Source organism: Perca flavescens, chromosome 2 (genome assembly GCF_004354835.1).
Source record: "Perca flavescens isolate YP-PL-M2 chromosome 2, PFLA_1.0, whole genome shotgun sequence".
NCBI classification, from domain to species: domain Eukaryota; kingdom Metazoa; phylum Chordata; class Actinopteri; order Perciformes; family Percidae; genus Perca; species Perca flavescens.
In genome coordinates, this window is record NC_041332.1 from 462,105 (window position 1) to 484,524 (window position 22,420).

Below are 22,420 nucleotides of genomic sequence, written 5' to 3' on the forward strand. Positions count from 1 at the left end.
GACTGGGAGCCAGAGCCTTCAGCTACCAGGCTCCTTTCCTGTGGAACCAGCTCCCAGTCTGGGTTAGGGGGGCAGACACCGTCACCACATTTAAGAATAAACTGAAAACTCTCCTCTTTGATAAAGCTTATAGTTAAGGAGTGAGGAGTTGCAGCGTCCGCTTAACCCAGCCCACCTGCTTCTCTTCGTAGTCATCAGATTTATTGATCATATAATCAATAATATAGTGAGAGTAGAGGGAGGCAGGTCAGTACAGCCTCTCATCAATGTTTTCATTTGTTTCCTTTTGTATGCATCCTGTCCCAGAACTGCTTGTTACTAACCTAGCTCTGGGGAGTTTACTCCCAGGAGTCCTTATGTTTCTTCTTCGCAGAGCGATGCTGCACCCACCCGTGCTCTGCAGCGCCACGTTTCATCCCGCAACGTCCTGCTGTGACATGAACTACAACGACTACCTTCAAAGTCACTGTTCAATTATCTTTAATGCGACTATTATCACCATCACACTCCCAACCGGCCCCGTCAGACACCGCCTACCAAGAGTCTGGGTCTGCCGAGGTTTCTTCCTGAAAGGGAGTTTTTAGGTGCGTTTGCTCAGAGGTCTGAGGTAACGTGTGTTTGCTCAGAGGTAACGTGTGTTTGCTCAGAGGTCTGAGGTAATGAGCGTTTGCTCAGAGGTCTGAGGTAACGAGGTGGGTTTGCTCAGAGGTCTGAGGTAACGAGCGTTTGCTCAGAGGTCTGAGGTAACGAGGTGTGTTTGCTCAGAGGTCTGAGGTAACGAGGTGGGTTTGCTCAGAGGTCTGAGGTAACAAGGTGTTTTTGCTCAGAGGTCTGAGGTAACGAGGTGTGTTTGCTCAGAGGTCTGAGGTAACGAGGTGTGTTTGCTCAGAGGTCTGAGGTAACGAGGTGTGTTTGCTCAGAGGTCTGAGGTAACGAGGTGTTTGCTCAGAGGTCTGAGGTAACGTGTGTTTGCTCAGAGGTCTGAGGTAACGTGTTTGCTCAGAGGTCTGAGGTAACGTGTGTTTGCTCAGGAGGTCTGAGGTAACGAGGTGTGTTTGCTCAGAGGTCTGAGGTAACGAGGTGTGTTTGCTCAGAGGTCTGAGGTAACGAGGGGTGTTTGCTCAGGAGGTCTGAGGTAACGAGGTGTGTTTGCTCAGAGGTCTGAGGTGACGTGTGTTTGCTCACCGGCAGAGGGGGGAAGACAGCCTCGCTGCCGTTGTCCAGCTGGTAGTACGCCATGTTTCCATCCAGGTCGCTCGACTCGTCCACGGTCTCCGCAGAGAAACCAAACTGACACTCCTTGTTGAGCGCCGCGGCCAGCTGGCGCCGACTGCGCCTGAACGCACCACAAACAACAATAACAACAAATCTGCTCAGGATCAGCGTTTACAGCGCCAGAAAGAGCATCTCGTCTGAGGTTAACACATGTTGGTGATTTCATCTGATACATACACACACACACACATATACAGGATCTGGGTTTCAGAAGCTGTGTGTGTGTGTGTCTCTGTCTCAGTGTGTGTCTGCGTTTACCTTGACCTGAAGGCGTAGTTGTCATAGTCGTGGTAATATCTCCTCCCAGGGTGGTAATACGTCAACTGAGGACCAATCAGGTGACGGTTCAGGAAACGGGTGGAGCTTCTGACCAAAAACACGACACACACACACACGCACACAGTGAGTCATGTGACGCCCTGTGAGTCATGTGACGCCCTGTGAGTCATGTGATGCCCTGTGGGTCATGTGACGCCCCGTGGGTCATGTGATGCCCCGTGGGTCATGTGACGCGGTGCATTCCCACCTGGAGGCTCCGTAGCGCGGCGGCCTGGCGGCTGCGTGGTGGTGGTGTGGGGGGGCGTAGGGGTCATAGGTCATGGCTCCCGGCGAGAGGGGAGGGGGGGGGCGCAGGTGTCCCGCGGGCTGGAAGCGGGGGGGCAGGGCGGAGGGAGGGGGGCCGCCGTACGAGGAAGATGGCGCCATCAGAAGCTCTGCCCCCTTCATGCCGCTGCTGCCGCGAGACTTCCTGAAGTAACGGTGGCGGTGGTGGCGCTGACCACGAGAGTCTGAGTCTGTTATTACATATGTTATAAATGTTAGTCTGGGAGAGACAGGGCTGTTATTACATATATTATAAATGTTAGTCTGGGAGAGACAGGGCTGTTATTACATATGTTATAAATGTTAGTCTGGGAGAGACAGGGCTGTTATTACATATGTTATAAATGTTAGTCTGGGAGACACAGGGCTGTTATTACATATGTTATAAATGTTAGTCTGGGAGACACAGGGCTGCTATTACATACACTCACCTAAAGGATTATTAGGAACACCCTACTAAAGACACTTTCCAAAAAATTAGAATATCATGGAAAAGTTTATTTATTTCCATAATTCCATTCAAAACGTTAAACTTCCATAGATTATAGATTCAGGGCCCACAACTTAAATGATTTCAAGTATTTAGTTGTTTATTTGTACATAATTTGGACTTCCAGCTCATAAAACCCACGAAAACAGGATTTCAAAAAATTAGAATACTGTGAAGAAATCCCCATTTACTTCTCAGTTTTTGCAGGAAAGAAAAGAAATTAGAATCACATCAAATCAATCAAAATATGGTACTTTCAAAACGATACGTCAATCTTCAATACTTGGTAGGGAATCCCTTTGGCTTAATCACTGCCTCGATGCCCCGTGGCATTGAGGCAATCAGCCTGTGGCATTGCCTGGGAGTTATGGAAGCCCAGACTTGATGCTTTCTGTCAGCTCTTCTTTGTTTTTGGGTCTGGTGCCCCTCATTTTCCTCTTGATAATACCCCATAGATTCTCAATGGGGTTTAGGTCCGGCGAGTTGGCTGGCCAGTCAAGCACTGTGATGGCATGGGCATCAAACCAGGTTTTGGTGCTTCTGGCGGTATGGGCAGGGGCCAGGTCCTGCTGGAAGATGAAATCTGCATCTCCATAGAGATCCTCAGCAGAAGGAATCATGAAGTCCTCTAAAATTTTCTGGTAGACTGATGCAGTGACCTTGGATTCAAGAAAGCAGAGTTTACCGACACCTGCACTGGACATTGCACCCCAAATCATGACTGACTGTGGATATTTCACACTGGACCTCAAGCAGCTTGGGTTCTGTTCCTCACCCATCTTCCTCAAAACCCTTGGACCTTGATTCCCGAATGAAAGGCACACTTTACTTTCATCGGAAAAGAGGACCTTGGACCACTGGCCAACAGTCAAGTTCTTCTTCTCCTTGGCCCAGTTAAGACGCTTCCTACATTGGCTCAGGCTCAGAAACGGTTTGACCCAAGGAACCCGATAGTTGTAGCCCATCTCCCGGACGCGTCTGAATGTGGTGGTTTTTGAAGCTGTGACTCCCGCCTCATTCCACTCTTTCTGGATCTCTGCCAGATTCATGAGTCTTCTGTTTGATGCCACATTTTTCCCTTCCACTAGACTTTCCATTTATATGCTTGGACACAGCACTCTGTGAACAGCCTGCCTCCTTAGCTATGAACTTTTGTGGCTTACCCATCCTATGGAGGGTATCAATGGTGGTCTTCTGGCCACTTGCCAAGTCTGCAGTCTTCCCCATATTGATCCTGAGACAATTAAACCAAAGTGAAGCATTTGAATGACACCTGGGAAAACCAGTGCAGGTGCTTTGAGTTTAGTAGATGAGTAGTGTGTGACACTCAGTTTAAAACATTCATTCCCTGTCAAATTTGGGCTGATTTCTTCACAGTATTCTAATTTTTTGAAATCCTGTTTTCGTGGGTTTTATGAGCTGGAAGTCCAAATTATGTACAAATAAACAACTAAATACTTGAAATCATTTAAGTTGTGGGCCCTGAATCTATAATCCATGGAAGTTTAACGTTTTGAATGGAATTATGGAAATAAATAAACTTTTCCATGATATTCTAATTTTTTGGAAAGGGTCTGTAATACCGTGTTTGACCCCCTTTCTCCTTCAGAACAGCCTTAATTCTTGGTGTCATTGATTCAACAAGGTGCTGGAAGCATTCTTTAGAAATGTTGGCCCATATTGAGAGGATAGCATCTTACAGTTGATGGAGATTTGTGGGATGCACATCCAGGGCACGAAGCTCCCTCCACCACATCCCAAAGATGTTCTATTGGGTTGAGATCTGGTGACTGGGGGCCATTTTAGTACAGTGAACTCATTGTCATGTTCAAGAAACCAATTTGAAATGATTTGAGCTTTGTGACATGGTGCATTATCCTGCTGGAAGTAACCATCAGAGGATGGGTACATGGGGATCATAAAGGGATGGACATGGTCAGAAACAATGCTCAGGTAGGCTGTGGCATTTAAACGATGCCCAGTTGGTACTAAGGGGCCTAAAGTGTGCCAAGAAAACATCCCCCACACCATTACACCACCACCAGCAGCCTGCACAGTGGTAACAAGGCATGATGGATCCATGTTCTCATTCTGTTTACTCCAAATTCTGACTCTACCATCTGAATGTCTCAACAGAAATTGAGACTCATCAGATCAGGCAACATTTTTCCATTCTTCAACTGTCCAATTTTGGTGAGCTCATGCAGATTGTAGCCTCATGTTCCTATTTTTAGTGGAGAGGAGTGATACCCGGTGGGGTCTTCTGCTGGTGTAGCCCATCCACCTCAAGGTTGTTCATAATTGTTCATCATTGCTTCATAAATGCTTTGCTGCATACCTCGGTTATTTGAGTCAAAGTTGATCTTCTATCAGCTTCAATCACTCTGCCCATTCTCCTCTGACCTCTAGCATCAACGAGGCATTTTGGCCCCCCAGGACTGCAGCATACTGGATGTTTTCCCTTTTTCAGACCATTCTTTGTAAACCCTAGAAATGGTTGTGAGTGAGAATCCCAGTAACTGAGCAGATTGTGAAATACTCAGACCAGCACGTCTGGCACCAACAACCATGCCTCGCTCAAAGTAGCTTAGATCACCTTTCTTTCCCATTCTGACATTCAGTTTGGAGTGCAGGAGATAGTCTAGACCTGGACCACACCCCTAAATGCATTGAAGCTGCTGCCATGTGATTGGTTGATTAGATAATTGCATTATTGAGAAATCTTACAGGTGTTCCTAATAATCTTTAAGGTGAGTGCATGTTATAAATGTTAGAGTCTGACAGATAGAGAGACAGGGCTGTTATTACATATGTTAGAGTAATAAATACATTTGTGTTCACTCATAATAAAATGGTTATTTCTTGTTGTACGGTGGGCTGTGTCTGTGTGTGTCTTTGTGTCTCTCTGTGTAAACGTACCCAGGTCTCCCTTCCTGGCAGGAGCCGCGACGTTCCAGGCAGGAACTGGATTCACAGGTTTCAGATCGGTGAGAGGAACCAGATGTCTGGGACAGAGAGGACATGTTGAGTCAAAAGCTGCTCCCCCACCCCCACCCCCAGGCAGTGTGCCCCCCCCTAGATTTGGAGTTACTTCTCTCCCAGCTCCTCGATGAACACCGTGACGGCTGACGAGTGCGTTCCTACTTCCTGGATGAAGGCGTTGTAGTACTTCCCCTTCGGCTCCAAACGCACCTGAAACAACCAATCAGACGCTCTCTCTTAAGCCCGTGAAACACCAACAACCAATCAGATGCTCTCTCTTAAGCCCCTGAAACATCAACAACCAATCAGACGCTCTCCCTTAAGCACCTGAAACACCAACAACAAGAGACATCCTGGCTGTCAAACTAAAGTCTTTACAAGCCTCAAAATGTCTAGATAAGTGTCAAAATTGTTTTTAAAAGGACTCAGCAATTAATTCACACGTCAATAGATCTGTTCTAAATGTAGTTTATTACGAATGTGCACACAGAACGCCACCATTACTCGCCGATTGCAGGTAACCAAAACTAATGTTAGCTTGTAGCACATCAACGGCTGCCATCTTTCCAAACAAACTATAGAAATCTAATATATAGTGTGCTTTTTTGATGACTATTCACCCTTTGAAAGTGACGTCACGCTCTACTCGCGGGAATTATGAACGCCATGACGGACGGCGGAAGAGCCATGCTTTAGACGAGCGTGTACGTTTTCGCTCGTGTTCGCTCATATAATAAAATGGTTATTTGTTGTTGTGCCGTGGGCTGTGCCAACAGACAGGGTAAAGCCGATATATCTTTTTATCCGATACCGTTTGATGGGGAGAGAAGACAGCGATGGGTCTGCTATCAGCTGGAAGGACTGGCAGCCCCCCCCCGCCGTGAGCCTATAGCATCACATACCTGTTACCCAGACAGCTACAAACAACTGGTTCACCAGCTGTTCACCAGCTGATACCCAGACAGCTACAAACAACTGGTTAGCATCCAGAAATGTTACAGACCAGCACCAGTGTCTGGGGATACCCCGTTTACCACAGAGTGGTAAAGATTGGGTGGACTGAAGTCGGGCAGACTCTGTGATTTAATGAGGTCTGTGAAAACGGAGGGAGGAAGAAGGTAAGGGTTGGTATCCAACCCTTCTCTAAATACGGCTCTTTGTGAGCACCTATAGACGCCAGACCTCGACCCATAACCACAACTCGTCGTTCAATAGAAGAAGCCATGAAGAAGAAGATAGTATTATTATAGTTTATTTAGTGTTGTTTATTTTAAACTGACTGAAACTAATGAAACTTTCCGCTCGTCTACTACACGGTTTAGCTGTCATGGCGTGGTCACGTGTTTGCAAAGGGTGAATACTGCTGTCCATTAGTGAGAAAACTAGCCAGGCGCCAATGTGTGGCGCTAACGCTCCGCCCCGGCTGTAGTTCACAATTAAATAGAAGAAGAGTCATTTCATAACAGGACATAACGGCTCAGAGTGATTAGAGACAACCATACCCCGTCACGATGTACGCACTACACACAAGAGTACACAGTGTACTACATGGGCGGCACAATACATTATTTATATCGTCATTGCAATCTGGCATCTGGAGCAACAAACATGACCATAGACACTTAGATAACGGCACTTTAAAATGTAACTGTCCTTTATTTACTGCTGCCTTTTATATCCAATGCAATGTTCAATTTATTCAATAAAAGTTGGACATCATTTCCTTTCATTAGTTTTAAATCCAACAAGCAGTTTGTTGTAGTTTAAAGGGGTGATAGAATGCAAAACCGATTTTACCCTGTCATAGTTGAATAACGACAGTTCGGTGGGTAAATAGGACATACATATGAGCTTAAAATCCCACTGACACCCCTTTACTATGAACATAAAACGGGCGAATCCCAACAAAGCTGGAAGTTGACGTAAACCTCCCAAAAACCGGAACCTTTGTCAGCCCCAACATTTACATAGGCTACACAACTGACCTGAGATCAGGTAGTACATTTACATAGGCTACACAACTGACCTGAGATCAGGTAGAACATTTACATAGGCTACACAACTGACCTGAGATCAGGTAGAACATTTACATAGGCTACACAACTGACCTGAGATCAGGTAGAACATTTACATAGGCTACACAACTGACCTGAGATCAGGTAGTCTTCTGAATCTAGGTCACGCAGATCTCTGCTATTCCATTACAAAATTCACTTCTGAAACTTTTTATGCGAGAAATCAACTATGTAAGGCTCAAATATGGGCCGTTTTACGAAAATGGATGGCTAATTGCAAATTTTGTCCAACTGTGTGTCGGAGTTCAGTGCCGGTGCTGCCTGTGTTGCTGCCTCGCCGCCTGGCCTGCCTTCCTTCACACACCCCGGCCTGCTCTGAGGTACTTGGAGCTCCGTCACGACTGGCAGCCCACAGCACTCCATACCCGCGCAAAGTCACCGGTTTTTGGGCTAATGGACTACTAAACGCTGGTGCTCTGACAGAGCTCCAGGGCCTGCAGCTCCCCTCTTCCTGCTAGCTAAATGCCCGGTGTGTGTGAGTGAGAGCTTGTTACACCAGCAATCTGTTACCACAGGTTCCAGTTAATCTTTTAATGTGTGTAATTATAATGTGTTGAGTTATTTAAACAAACGATTGGGGAAATAAACGCCGCTTGTCCCTGGGTCTCATTGATAGAGCCTGCGGCTGGATGCAGCTCTATCAATGAGAGCTAGCTCCTCCTAGAATTCCTCTAAAATTCACAAATATTCATTAACTTGAAATCGGACACCGTTGTTAGCTTTATAAGACCTTTAGGGAGATGTTGTATAAGTGGTGTGACGAAACTGTAAATATACACAAGTTTTGCGGAAAACGAAGCTAACTATCCGTGATTTGTAGCTAGCTACACATAGCTAGGATTGAAGGGACAGTCATAGCTAACGAAACCCCCACTTTTCACAAAAATTCCTTAACTTGAAATCGGACACCGTTGTTAGCTTTATAAGACATTTAGGGAGATGTTGTATAAGTGGCGTGACAAAATTCAAACTGTAAATATAAACAAATCACGCTGAAAATGAAGCTAACTCTCCGTGATTTGCAGCTAGCCACACATAGCTAGCATGAAGGGACAGTCATAGATAACGAAACCCCTAATCTTCACAAAAATTCATTAACTTGAAATCGGACACCGTTGTTAGCTTTAAGACCTTTAGAGATATGTTGTATAAGTGGCGTGACAAAATTCAAACTGTAAATATAGCTAGTTATGCTGACAGCCAGCCAAGATTAACTGGAACGGTTGTAAGGGATTGCTGGTGTAACAAGCTCGCTGACCGCGCTATCACTCTCACACACGGGCCATTTAGCTAGCAGGAAGAGGGGAGTTACAGGCCGGGGTCTGTGGAGGAAGGCAGGCCGGGCAGCGAGGCAGCAACACAGGCAGCACCGGCAGCTGAACTCCGACACACAGTCTTACCAAATTTGCAATAAGCCATCAATTTTCGTAAAACGTCCCATATTTGAGCTTTATATAGTTGATTTCTCGCTTAAAAAAGTCTCAATGAGCAATGAGACCTGCTGTCAGTCTCCCATGTGTTTCTATGTGGTTTGCTCAACCCAATCAGCGCGTAGCTCATTCTGAATATTCATGAGCATACCATATTTGGAAGAAAAGCTCTTGTTCCAAATAGAGCCATATTCACAGGGTAGTTAAGGGCCTAAAAAAATAGCATTCGGGCAATTTTCAGCCCAACCAATGTTACATACCCCATTAGGAGACCTTAAGGAACAGTGTAAAATACCCTATATAATCACTCTATCACCCCTTTAACATGATAAATACCCTATATAATCATTCTATCACCCCTTTTAACATTTTAATATCTTATGTATTGCACGTTATATCCTTATCAAGATATTCATCATTATGACATATTGTCCTGGTATGGAGCAGCCCTGCAGTAGTCAGTGAACTCACCGAGGAATCCAAACTGAGCCACACTAGGAGTTCATGAAGACTTTAGTTACCTGACACTTGTCTCCCAGGAAGTACTGCCTCCCTGCAAACACCATGTAGTCTGTCTTCTGCATCTCTGACACACACACACACACACACACACACACACACACACTAACATGTTTACAGCCTTATAGGTACTTGTATATGAATATATAAGAGACTATGTGTGGCCACCAGCTTGTGAAGATGATGTCGTGTGTTACCTTTGCAGGTGTCCTGCCACACGTCAAACTCCAGGTTTCTGTACACATCTGCATCCAGAGACTTCATGACCTTATAAGGAAGAGACACTCTGGAGGAGGGGGGCGGGGCTTCTGCAGGAGGCTGGCCAATTAGAAACCAAACAAAATGATTTGTCACATATGATGAAGACCCATATATTAGAATACCCTAACCCAACTCTTTTGTGACTGTAACCTCAGAATATAGTCGAATATGTATATTAAACATGAATAAGGAATGACATTTGAATGGTAATATCGAGGTAAATTGACTGCTTTCTTTGGTTTTGAAACTGTTGGTAACATCACGATAAGTCACTTCCTGTCACCTTTGATTCGTCGGTCGACACTCGCAGTTTTTCCTCGGCAACTCCACCCGCCTCCGGCTCCTCCCTGCAGAAAGAACAAACACGATCGATCGATCGACAGATAGATAATAGTTGATCTAAAGAATAAAAATAAAAAAAGGAGCCCAAAACAACAGTCAGCTCAAAATTAAATGATTTATTAAAAATGTAATAATAACTTATTTCACCAGTAAATTCCTGTTAAACGACAAAAACAACCACTGGTTGGGAAAAGGGCATTTTACAACAACTTTGAATGCAGCACAAGGCTGGCGTGGTGAGTTTCAAGTGAACGCAACCTGCTGCTGTCGAGTGTGGTGTTACCGTAACTAGCGTGCCGCGCAGCCATGTTTCAGTTCCCTCTAACGTCCGATTTCGGAGCATCAGAGAAAAGATCAGGCTTTTAAGTGGCACCTAAATGAGGCACCTAAATGAGAGTTGCTATTCGGTCCGGTAGATAACGGTCGTTAAGGCACCGGTGCCGTATTAACACCAGGTCTCGGACCCCCCCCGCCCAAAATAAAAACTCTTCGGATCTACACAATTCACGTGGATGACATCTTCCCATTCAAAACGGCAATGTTCAGCTACAAATTTGCAGGTATGTAATTATGGTTATGAAGTTATTAAAGTCTAACTCTCGCCAAAATGCAACCTAGGTTCTTTTTGTGAATGTCCCGAGTCAAACTTTAGTTTAAAAGCATATTTAGGATGGAAGCGCCACTTTTGAGATGGACCGTATCCTCGTTTTGGGTCAGATGGCCTTTTGAATGGGAGAGCTAGGGACTCTACTATGATCACATCAAACAACATTTCTAAACCACTAAGAAGGCTCCACACAACATGAAGCATCAGCAGGGCTCTACACATGAACTCAGCGTTGACAACATTGGTGGTGAAGTTCACACAGTTAACCAAAAAGAAAGAGTTTTAACAACTCGTTAGCAGTTGTTCTTCTGGTCGCCGTCCATCGAGCCAGTCAAAAATAGTGGAGGGAGGAGAGCAAAGACAGAAAGCTCCTAAAGATTACTTCCATAGAAAAGCACGGATAATTCGTTGTTTTGTCGTTAGTGAAAAACAATTTGGACCTTGTAGTAGGGCTGGGCGATAAAACGATAACGATATGTCTCGCGATAGACACGTAATCAATATCAATAGAAAATGCGGTCGATAAAATGTTCGATAACTTGTTTTTCTTCATCAGAAGAAACCAGAGATTGTGAAGCAAGTTTGGTTGCATGAACAAAGGCACTCGCTCTCTGGTAACCTAGCAACGTGGGGAGTGACACTCTAACAGCCAATCATGTAACAGTATCATGTTTGGTTGCGCCACATCACTGTCTCGTGTTCTTCAATAACAGAACCGGCGTGGAGTGGAAAGTGAGTGCCGCAGCGAGCGAGGAAATTGTTGATAAAACAAAAGTCAGTATGGCAGTTTTTGGGGATTTTATAAGTCTGACCATAGTCAGACCAATGTCGTCAGATCGTCGTCCCCACCAACACTGGTACGACCACAAACTGGTTTTATCACCTTAGCCGCGCTCACACTTTGGAGCACAGCCGTATTCGCCATCAACGTCCAACAACATCTGCAGCTGCAACACGGCACAAGCAGCAGACCACCATGGAGAGGTACTCTGCATCAGCACCTTACTAAACACTACAAGCAGCAGACCGCCATGGAGAGGTACTCTGCATCAGCACCTTACTAAACACTACAAGCAGCAGACCACCATGGAGAGGTACTCTGCATCAGCGCCTTACTAAACACTACAAGCAGCAGACCACCATGGAGAGGTACTCTGCATCAGCACCTTACTAAACACTACAAGCAGCAGACCGCCATGGAGAGGTACTCTGCATCAGCACCTTACTAAACACTACAAGCAGCAGACCACCATGGAGAGGTACTCTGCATCAGCACCTTACTAGACACTACAAGCAGCAGACCACCATGGAGAGGTACTCTGCATCAGCGCCTGCACACTACAAGCAGCAGACCACCATGGAAGGTACTCTGCATCAGCACCACTAAACACTACAAGCAGCAGACCACCATGGAGAGGTACTCTGCATCAGCACCTTACTAAACACTACAAGCAGCAGACCACCATGGAGAGGTACTCTGCATCAGCACCTTACTAAACACTACAAGCAGCAGACCGCCATGGAGAGGTACTCTGCATCAGCACCTTACTAAACACTACAAGCAGCAGACCACCATGGAGAGGTACTCTGCATCAGCACCTTACTAAACACTACAAGCAGCAGACCACCATGGAGAGGTACTCTGCATCAGCACCTTACTAAACACTACAAGCAGCAGACCACCATGGAGAGGTACTCTGCATCAGCGCCTTACTAAACACTAAAAAGAAATAACGGAGGCAGACATGTCTGTCCAGAAGCCAGGTTACCAACCTAGCACTAAACCTGCAGAAAATAGTTTCTCAGGTTTCTTATATTTAACATTTTGCACTATTTTATTACACTTTATGAAGCATTTCTTACTTATTCTTTAAGTTTGCACCTTAATGTTAAGAGATAATTGTTAAGTGTTCATTATGATTTTAGACCTGTTTACATTTTAATTATTTGAGTGTTTTCCATGGTTGTGTTGACATTCCTGCTTTATAACTGAGGGGATTATAATCAGAGGAAGGTTAAGTTTAAAATAAAAATGTTTAAATTTAATATATATTTTTCTCCTGGTCCTTATTTTAAATAGGTCATAAAAAATATCAATAATTATCGATAGACCGATATGAAACACTTATATCGCGATACAGTTTTCAGCTATATTGCCCAGCCCTACCTTGTAGTTGAAAAAGGAGCCTCATATAAGAATGACATTTCCTCCTACGGAGTCACTTCATTCACATTCGGAGATGACTGACAAGATGGTGAAGAGCGTAAACAACAGCTTACGTGATTCGCTCAAAACCGTTTTGGTTAACTGTGTGAACTTCACCACCAATGTTGTCAACGCTGAGTTCATGTGTAGAGCCCTGGTGATGCTTCATGTTGTGTGGAGCCTTCTTAGTGGTTTAGAAATGTTGAGTTTGATGCTATCATAGTAGAGTCCCTAGCTCTCCCATTCAAAAGGCTACCGACCCAAAACGCTTCCGTCCTAAATATGCTTTTAAACTAAAGTTTAACTCGGGTACATTCAAAATAAAACAACCTACGGTAGGTTGCATTTTGGCGAGAGTTACGTTTTAAAGTTCTGAATCAGAGATGCTGCTTTTAGTCGTTTACCACAAGCTCGGGCCCGGTGGGTTCATGTGTTCTTAAAACTACAGTTAAGGTGGCTCGGCTTAAAACTGTCTGTTTCTATGTCTGTCTCTGTCTGTCTGTCTGTCTGTCTGTCTGTCTGTCTGTGTCTGTTTCTATGTATGTGTGTGTTTCTATGTCTGTCTGTCTGTCTGTCTGTCTGTTTCTATGTATGTGTGTGTTTCTGTCTGTCTGTGTGTCTGTGTGTCTGTTTCTATGTATGTGTGTGTTTCTATGTGTGTGTGTGTGTGTGTTTCTATGTGTGTGTTTCTATGTGTGTGTGTCTGTTTCTATGTATGTGTTTCTATGTGTGTGTGTGTGTTTCTATGTTTGTGTGTGTGTTTCTATGTGTGTGTGTCTGTTTCTATTTATGTGTGTGTTTCTATGTGTGTACCTGTGATTGCGGTCCTCAGGTGTGTCGTAGCCAAAGTCTGCGTCGCTACACATGGACTGGCTGTTTCTATAGCGACGACCTCCGACCCTGAAGGCCTCCATAGCCTGACAGAGCTCCGCCTCCTCGAAGCCAAACACCTTGGTGTAGAGCAGCTCGTAGAAAAGAGCTGCAGGCAGGGGCACACACACACACACACACACACACACACACACACACACACACACACACACACACACACACACACACACACACACACACACACACACACACACACACACACACACACACACACACACACACACACACAGTTAGCAGGAGACCCTTCAGCTGATACAGGTGAAGCGATGACCTCGGTACTCACACTGACAGAGGGCTGCCGAGGCCGGGTAACTCCTCGAGTACACAATGTCATAGTGACCGTTGATGGAGCAACACAGCGTCACCTAGGCAACATACACATAAGAATAGAGTTTCGTTGTCTGGGAACGAGACTTTCAGGAGACAGGGCAGATTCAGTAGTTGTCCAGAAACGTACTGGGTGTAAGGTCTGCAGTACTCTCTGGTTTCAAAGTGCTGTGAAATTCAAACCATAATGACTACCAAACCTACACTTTGTGCAGCTAAAAAGTTCTTAATCCCAGTTTTACAGAGATGTAAAGCACTGTGCTGGAGAACTTAATTATATTACGTACGAAAGTTTATAAGAAGATGTAGTAAGTGAGCTGGAGCCCTAATGTTGTAATGTCTCCCACTAGTCCAGGTGTTAATTTCTATGAAATATAATATAGTTTCTCAACACATCACCATGTATTTGTGTCTCTTGATATGAAAGAACGGTGTAATATGATTATAGTGAGTTTCACCTGATTATCATTCTTCACCTTGTCGATGAAGTCGTCCTCTGAGATGACCGTGGCTGCTTTCCCCGGGTAACGGTAGATCAGGAAACACCGCACACACACACACACACACACACACACACACACACACACACACACACACACACACACACACACACACACACACACACACACACACACACACACACACACACACACACACACACACACACACACCTGTGTGCTAAATATGAAACTACAGTCTGTAGTAGGCCTGGATTTACAAAAAAATGGTTTCTGATCTTTGTCTGTAGCCGGTAGCCTGTAGTCTGTAGCCTGTGGTTGTAGCCTGTGGCTGTAGCCTGTAGTCTGTAGCTGTGGCCTGGTGTCTGTAGTCTGGTGTCTGTAGTCTGGTGTCTGTGTCTGTAGCCTGTGTCTGTAGCCTGTGTCTGTAGCCTGTGTCTGTAGTCTGTAGCCTGTGTCTGTAGTCTGTAGTCTGTGTCTGTAGCCTGTGTCTGTAGCCTGTAGCCTGTGTCTTTAGCCTGTGTCTGTAGTCTGTAGCCTGTAGCCTGTAGCTGGAGCCTGTGCCTGTAGTCTGTAGCTGTGGCCTGTAGTCTGTAGCCTGTGTCTGTAGTCTGGTGTCTGTAGTCTGGTGTCTGTAGTCTGGTGTCTGTAGTCTGTAGCCTGTAGTCTGTAGCCTGTAGTCTGTAGCCTGTAGTCTGTAGCCTGTAGTCTGTAGCCTGTAGTCTGTAGTCTGTGTCTGTAGCCTGTGTCTGTAGCCTGTGTCTGTAGCCTGTGTCTGTAGCCTGTGTCTGTAGTCTGTAGCCTGTGTCTATAGTCTGTAGCCTGTGTCTATAGTCTGTAGCCTGTGTCTATAGTCTGTAGCCTGTGTCTATAGTCTGTAGCCTGTGTCTATAGTCTGTAGCCTGTGTCTATAGCCTGTAGCCTGTGTCTGTAGTCTGTAGCCTCTAGCCTGTGTCTGTAGCCTGTCTGTAGTCTGTAGCCTGTGTCTATAGCCTGTGTCTATAGCCTGTGTCTGTAGTCTGTGTCTGTAGCCTCTAGCCTGTGTCTGTAGTCTGTAGCCTGTCTGTAGTCTGTAGCCTGTGTCTGTAGCCTGTGTCTGTAGCCTGTGTCTGTGTCTGTAGCCTGTGTCTGTAGTCTGTAGCCTGTGTCTGTAGTCTGTAGCCTGTGTCTGTAGCCTGTGTCTGTAGCCTGTGTCTGTAGCCTGTGGTCTGTAGTCTGTGGTCTGTAGTCTGTGTCTGTAGTCTGTGTCTGTAGTCTGTGTCTGTAGTCTGTGTCTGTAGCCTGTAGCCTGTAGTCTGTAGCCTGTAGTCTGTAGCCTGTAGCCTGTAGCCTGTAGCCTGTAGCCTGTAGTCTGTAGTCTGTAGTCTGTAGTCTGTAGCCTGTAGCCTGTAGCCTGTGTCTGTAGCCTGTGTCTGTAGCCTGTGCCTGTGGCTGTAGCCTGTGGCTGTAGCCTGTAGTCTGTAGTCTGTAGTCTGTAGTCTGTGTCTGTAGTCTGTGTCTGTAGTCTGTAGCCTGTAGCCTGTAGTCTGTAGCCTGTAGTCTGTAGCCTGTAGTCTGTAGTCTGTAGTCTGTAGCCTGTAGCCTGTGTCTGTAGCCTGTGTCTGTAGTCTGTGCCTGTGTCTGTAGCCTGTGTCTGTAGTCTGTAGCCTGTGTCTGTAGTCTGTAGCCTGTGTCTGTAGCCTGTGTCTGTAGTCTGTGCCTGTGTCTGTAGCCTGTGTCTGTAGTCTGTAGCCTGTGTCTGTAGTCTGTAGCCTGTGTCTGTAGCCTGTGTCTGTAGCCTGTGTCTGTAGCCTGTGTCTGTAGCCTGTGTCTGTAGCTGAGTGCTTCTCACCTGTAGAGCTGTGACAGAGCCTTGATCTCCACCTGACCAACCGTCTCCTGATTACAGCAACATATAAAAACAACCAGGAAGTATTTAATGAGGATGGCGAGGGTTACCATGGCAACAGTCAAAGCATTCGGCTCAGCGCTAACGTTACCACGGCAACGCGTTTATGAAAACATTTCACTGAAATAATCTGTCTTCATGTAGTAGAACGTTCAGACTCTCTTTGAATGACCTAATCATGTTCTGGTAGTAGAACGTTCAGACTCTCTCTCTCTGAATGACCTAATCATGTTCTGGTAGTAGAACATTCAGACTCTCTCTCTGAATGACCTAATCATGTTCTGGTCGTAGAACGTTCAGACTCTCTCTCTCTCTCTGAATGACCTAATCATGTTCTGGTAGTAGAACGTTCAGACTCTCTCTCTCTCTCTGAATGACCTAATCATGTTCTGGTAGTAGAACATTCAGACTCTCTCTCTCTCTCTCTGAATGACCTAATCATGTTCTGGTAGTAGAACATTCAGACTCTCTCTCTCTGAATGACCTAATCATGTTCTGGTAGTAGAACATTCAGACTCTCTCTCTCTCTGAATGACCTAATCATGTTCTGGTAGTAGAACATTCAGACTCTCTCTCTCTCTCTCTCTGAATGACCTAATCATGTTCTGGTAAAAGAACGTTCAGACTCTCTCTCTCTCTGAATGACCTAATCATGTACTGGTAGTAGAACATTCAGACTCTCTCTCTCTCTCTCTCTCTGAATGACCTAATCATGTTCTGGTAGTAGAACATTCAGACTCTCTCTCTCTCTGAATGACCTAATCATGTTCTGGTAGTAGAACATTCAGACTCTCTCTCTCTCTCTCTGAATGACCTAATCATGTTCTGGTAGTAGAACATTCAGACTCTCTCTCTCTCTGAATGACCTAATCATGTTCTGGTAGTAGAACATTCAGACTCTCTCTCTCTCTGAATGACCTAATCATGTTCTGGTAGTAGAACATTCAGACTCTCTCTCTCTCTCTCTCTCTCTCTGAATGACCTAATCATGTTCTGGTAGTAGAACATTCAGACTCTCTCTCTCTCTAATGACCTAATCATGTTCTGGTAGTAGAACATTCAGACTCTCTCTCTCTCTCTCTCTGAATGACCTAATCATGTTCTGGTAGTAGAACATTCAGACTCTCTCTCTCTCTCTGAATGACCTAATCATGTTCTGGTAGTAGAACATTCAGACTCTCTCTCTCTCTCTCTCTCTGAATGACCTAATCATGTTCTGGTAGTAGAACATTCAGAAATGACCTAATCATGTTCTGGTAGTAGAACATTCAGACTCTCTCTCTCTCTGAATGACCTAATCATGTTCTGGTAGTAGAACATTCAGACTCTCTCTCTCTCTCTGAATGACCTAATCATGTTCTGGTAGTAGAACATTCAGACTCTCTCTCTCTCTGAATGACCTAATCATGTTCTGGTAGTAGAACATTCAGACTCTCTCTCTCTCTCTCTGAATGACCTAATCATGTTCTGGTAGTAGAACATTCAGACTCTCTCTCTCTCTGAATGACCTAATCATTTTCTGGTAGTAGAACATTCAGACTCACCTTGGGGTCCTCCAGACGCTCCAGGTATTTTTCAAATGATCCTTCAACAAACTGAGAGACAAAACACACTGTTAGTCTGTTCAGAGGACATACTGTCTGTTGGTCTGTCTGTCTCTCTCTCTGTCTGTCTCTCTGCCTGTCTGTCTGATCTGCTGATATCAGTGTGTGACTCACCGGTTCAAAGTTGCATCTATTGGCTCTCATGAAGTCTGCACACTCCTGACGGATCCTCTGGTGGTAGTTCTGAGAGTAATACAACTACACACACACACACACACACACACACACACACACACACACACACACACACACCTGTATCACTGTCTTTGTGGGGACTTGTCATTGACATAATGCATTCCCTAGCCCCTTACCCTAACCTTAACCATCACAATTAAATGCCTAACCTTAACCCTTAACCCTCACAACTAAATGTCTAACCTTAACCATCCATCAAACTAAATGCCTAACCTTAACCCTTACCCTAACCTTAACCATCACAACTAAATGCCTAACCTTAACCCTTACCCTAACCTTAACCATAACCTAATTCTATTCCTAATCCTAAAACCAAGTCTTAACCCTTAAACAGCCCTTTAAACTTGGGGGGGGGGCAACATTTTGGTCCCCACGAGGCTGTGCAGACCCCACAAGGATACTGTAGTTCCCGGTTTTGGACCCCACGAATATAGTAAAACAAGGAACACACACACATACACAGAGGTACCCCCCGCCCCCTCCCTTCGGTCCAAATGTTGAGGTACTTGTACTGAACTTGAGTCATTCAGAGAGAAATATTCGACTTTTTACTCCATTAACTCAGATTAGATGAAATAAAAAGGAGAGTTCAGATATCTGACTGATGGAAATCATGGGTAGCTGTGTGTGTGCGTGTATATGTATGTATGTATGTATGTATATATGTATGTATGTGTATATATATATATATATATATATATATATATATATATATATATAGCTGGGCAATATAATCGATATTATATTGAGATCGTGATATGAGACTAGATATCGTCTCAGATTTTGGATATCGTGATATGACATAATTGTCTGTTCCTTGTTGTAAAGGCTGCATTACAGTAAAGTGATGTCATGTTCTGACCTCACCAGACTGTAGCTGTTATATTATTTACCTTTACCCACTTAGACATTATGTCCACATTACTGATGATTATTGATCTAAAATCTAAATGTGAAGATATTTTGTTAAAGCACCACTTGTCAACCCTAGAAAATCACCACAATATTGATATCGAGGTATTTGGTGAAGAATATGGTGATATGAGAAAGGTGGGACCTCTGGTGCATATGTTATGAGTGTGACAAGACTATTGACATGTGGAATGCAATAATTGTGTTCTTGAATAAGATGCTGGGCAACCATTTGATCATTATGTCTCCTGGGATTACTACCAGATAATGTTCAAATGTCAAAATGCCGAGATGTTGTCGTGGAGCTATAACGTAATAATGTTGTTGTTGGAGGCCCGGCTTGAGCCGTACGTTGTTGCTGGACGGCAAACTCCTCTTTATTTTATTTATTTTCTGTTTGTGAAGAAAAATATAAAAGACAAAATGTAACTCCTCATGGGACTGTAATAATGTAACAGTTCTGGTTCGGTCAACATTCTCCCAAATTACTGACAACATTTCACCAGACAGAGTCGTGTGATTAGGGGTCATCGGTTATTCTTTTCATACCTGTCTGTCTGTCTGTCTGTCTGTCTGTCTGCCTGCCTACCTGTCTCTGTAGTTTTACACCAACTAGTGTGTATGTGTTGTTGTTTATGTAGTGAAGTTGTTACATGACTTTAAACAGTGTTCTGTAAATATTATTAATACATGAAATGAATGTTTGAACATCTGTCTACCTGTCTGTCTGTCTACCTGTCTGTCTGCTGAACTGTCTCCTGTATATTTACATCTTTTAGTCAGAACTAAATGTTTCCAAACCTCCTGAACTCATCTCCACTTTAACTACTTCTCTCTCTCCATCTTTATTTCTTTCTCTCGGTCTCTCTTTCATCCGTCTGTCTGTCTGTGTGTCTCTCTCTCTCATCCTTCTGTCTCTCCCTCTCTCTCTGTTTGTTTTTCTGTTTCTCTCTCTTTATTTCTTTCTATCTTTTTATCTTTCTCACTAGTCATTATCTCTCCATCCCCCCGCCCTCGCAGTTAGCATTAGCATTAGCTCACCTGTTCGGACACAGCCCGGAAGAGGCTGGAGGCGTCTCGCGCCACCATCTTCCTGTAGAGCCCCAGGCTGCTCAGATACTCGTCCATGTTGACGAAGTATTTCTTCAGTCCTTTCTGCATCCCGCCGCTAACCGAACTAAACACACACACACACTCACTCACTACCGGCTCTACCGTCAGACAGCTAAGTGCTCCGGTCTCACCGCTCAGTGACAGCACGGGCCCTCAGCACGAGCCCTCCGCCGGCCACAGGTGAGTCTAATCAGGCCTCATTAGCGCGCGGCACAGCCCCGCTGCTGCAGCGTTCAGGGACCGAGCCAGGCTCAGGAATATCCAGTCACGCTAAGGGACAACTTTCTCTTTGTTACAGGGCTCTTGAACGTGTTTTAAGCCCAGGAGCCCTTAACTGAGAGAGAGAGATGGAGCAGGGGCCCCTACTACATCTATTATGTCAAATGAAGTTACATATTAAAATGGGCCTACAATAACATGTAGGGTGGCCTTAAGCCTTTATATATACCGTTTTCACACATATATATATATATATATATATATATATATATATATATATATATATATATATATATATATATATAAATATATATATAAAAAAAAGACTTCAGATACAGTATTAGGGGACCACTAAGGTCTATATAAAAGAGACTTCAGATACAGTATTAGGGGACCACTAAGGTCTATATAAAAGAGACTTCAGATACAGTATTAGGGGACCACTAAGGTCTATATAAAAGAGACTTCAGATACAGTATTAGGGGACCACTAAGGTCTATATAAAAGAGAGTTCAGATACAGTATTAGGGGACCACTAAGGTCTATATAAAAGAGACTTCAGATACAGTATTAGGGGACCACTAAGGTCTAAGGTCTATATAAAATAAAAGAGACTTCAGATACAGTATTAGGGGACCACTAAGGTCTATATAAAAGAGACTTCAGATACAGTATTAGGGGACCACTAAGGTCTATATAAAAGAGACTTCAGATACAGTATTAGGGGACCACTAAGGTCTATATAAAAGAAACTTCAGATACAGTATTAGGGGACCACTAAGGTCTATATAAAAGAGACTTCAGATACAGTATTAGGGGACCACTAAGGTCTATATAAAAAGAGACTTCAGATACAGTATTAGGGGACCACTAAGGTCTATATAAAAGAGACTTCAGATACAGTATTAGGGGACCACTAAGGTCTATATAAAAGAGACTTCAGATACAGTATTAGGGGACCACTAAGGTCTATATAAAAGAGACTTCAGATACAGTATTAGGGGACCACTAAGGTCTATATAAAAGAGACTTCAGATACAGTATTAGGGGACCACTAAGGTCTATATAAAAGCATCCAAAAAGCAGCATGTCATGGGACCTTCAATGTTAAACATGCGCGTGGCACACATCTGTGTAAGGCATCAGTGACTACCTTACCTATAGGCCAGTAAGCAGTGGGGATTTATATTTGATAATAATATATTGCATTCATGTTAAAACCTTTTAAATTTTGAAAAAACTTAAAAAACTTAAAAATAATTTGGAGCCCCCCAGTTGAAGAGCCCTGATTTATTGTATTCACATTCAGAGGGAACAAAGAGAAACAGTCACTGTGACATGTTGAAAAAGTTTATTTAAAAAAAGCTTCAAAGCGTGAAAAACACACGCACACACACACACACACACTCTCTCTCACACACACACACACACACACACACACACACACAGACACACACAGACAACTCTCTCACACACACACACACACACACACACACACACACACACACACACACACACACACACACACACACACACACACACACACACACACACACACTCACACACACACACACACACACACACTCTCTCTCACACACCCACCCACACACACACACACACACACACACACACACACACACACACACACACACACACAGAGACACACACAGACACACTCACACACACACAGAGACACACTCACACACACACACACACTCTCTCTCACACCCACACACACACACACACACATAAAGATACACACACAGACACACTTTCTCTCTCTCACACACACACACACACACACACACACAGAGACAACACTCTCTCTCACACACACACACACACACACTCTCTCTCACACACCCACCCACACACACACACATAAAAGATACACACACAGAGACACACTTTCTCTCTCTCACACACACACACACACACACACACACATAAAGATACACACACAGAGACAACTCTCTCTCACACACACACACACACACACACACACACACACACACACACACAC

General features: G+C 44.3%; 2 protein-coding genes across 4 annotated transcripts in view; one reads left to right on the forward strand and one right to left on the reverse strand.

Annotated features, from left to right (window-relative positions):
• alg13 (ALG13 UDP-N-acetylglucosaminyltransferase subunit) overlaps nucleotides 1-20,440 on the reverse strand; it is a 36,955-nt gene extending 16,515 nt beyond the window's left edge. The window contains exons 1-15 of one of the 3 annotated variants that reach the window (XM_028596853.1): nucleotides 20,107-20,440; nucleotides 18,073-18,156; nucleotides 17,899-17,949; nucleotides 16,298-16,344; nucleotides 14,485-14,557; nucleotides 13,965-14,046; nucleotides 13,604-13,769; nucleotides 9,919-9,982; nucleotides 9,572-9,692; nucleotides 9,377-9,441; nucleotides 5,460-5,560; nucleotides 5,288-5,373; nucleotides 1,802-2,069; nucleotides 1,534-1,641; nucleotides 1,186-1,336 (exon numbers count right to left, since the gene is read on the reverse strand). In XM_028596853.1, the coding sequence (XP_028452654.1) occupies nucleotides 1,186-1,336; nucleotides 1,534-1,641; nucleotides 1,802-2,069; nucleotides 5,288-5,373; nucleotides 5,460-5,560; nucleotides 9,377-9,441; nucleotides 9,572-9,692; nucleotides 9,919-9,982; nucleotides 13,604-13,769; nucleotides 13,965-14,046; nucleotides 14,485-14,557; nucleotides 16,298-16,344; nucleotides 17,899-17,949; nucleotides 18,073-18,156; nucleotides 20,107-20,226 (1,587 nt within the window). In that variant the 5' untranslated portion in view covers nucleotides 20,227-20,440. Of the gene's footprint in view, nucleotides 1-1,185; nucleotides 1,337-1,533; nucleotides 1,642-1,801; nucleotides 2,070-5,287; nucleotides 5,374-5,459; nucleotides 5,561-9,376; nucleotides 9,442-9,571; nucleotides 9,693-9,918; nucleotides 9,983-13,603; nucleotides 13,770-13,964; nucleotides 14,047-14,466; nucleotides 14,558-16,297; nucleotides 16,345-17,898; nucleotides 17,950-18,072; nucleotides 18,157-20,106 lie in introns of all 3 variants that reach the window. The other 2 variants (XM_028596845.1, XM_028596836.1) reach the window with 2 other exon arrangements.
• aars2 (alanyl-tRNA synthetase 2, mitochondrial (putative)) overlaps nucleotides 20,101-22,420 on the forward strand; it is a 45,936-nt gene continuing 43,616 nt past the window's right edge. Inside the window, exon 1 of the mRNA XM_028596831.1 lies at nucleotides 20,101-20,358. The gene's annotated coding sequence lies outside the window, so the exon portion shown is untranslated. The remainder of the gene's footprint in view (nucleotides 20,359-22,420) is intronic.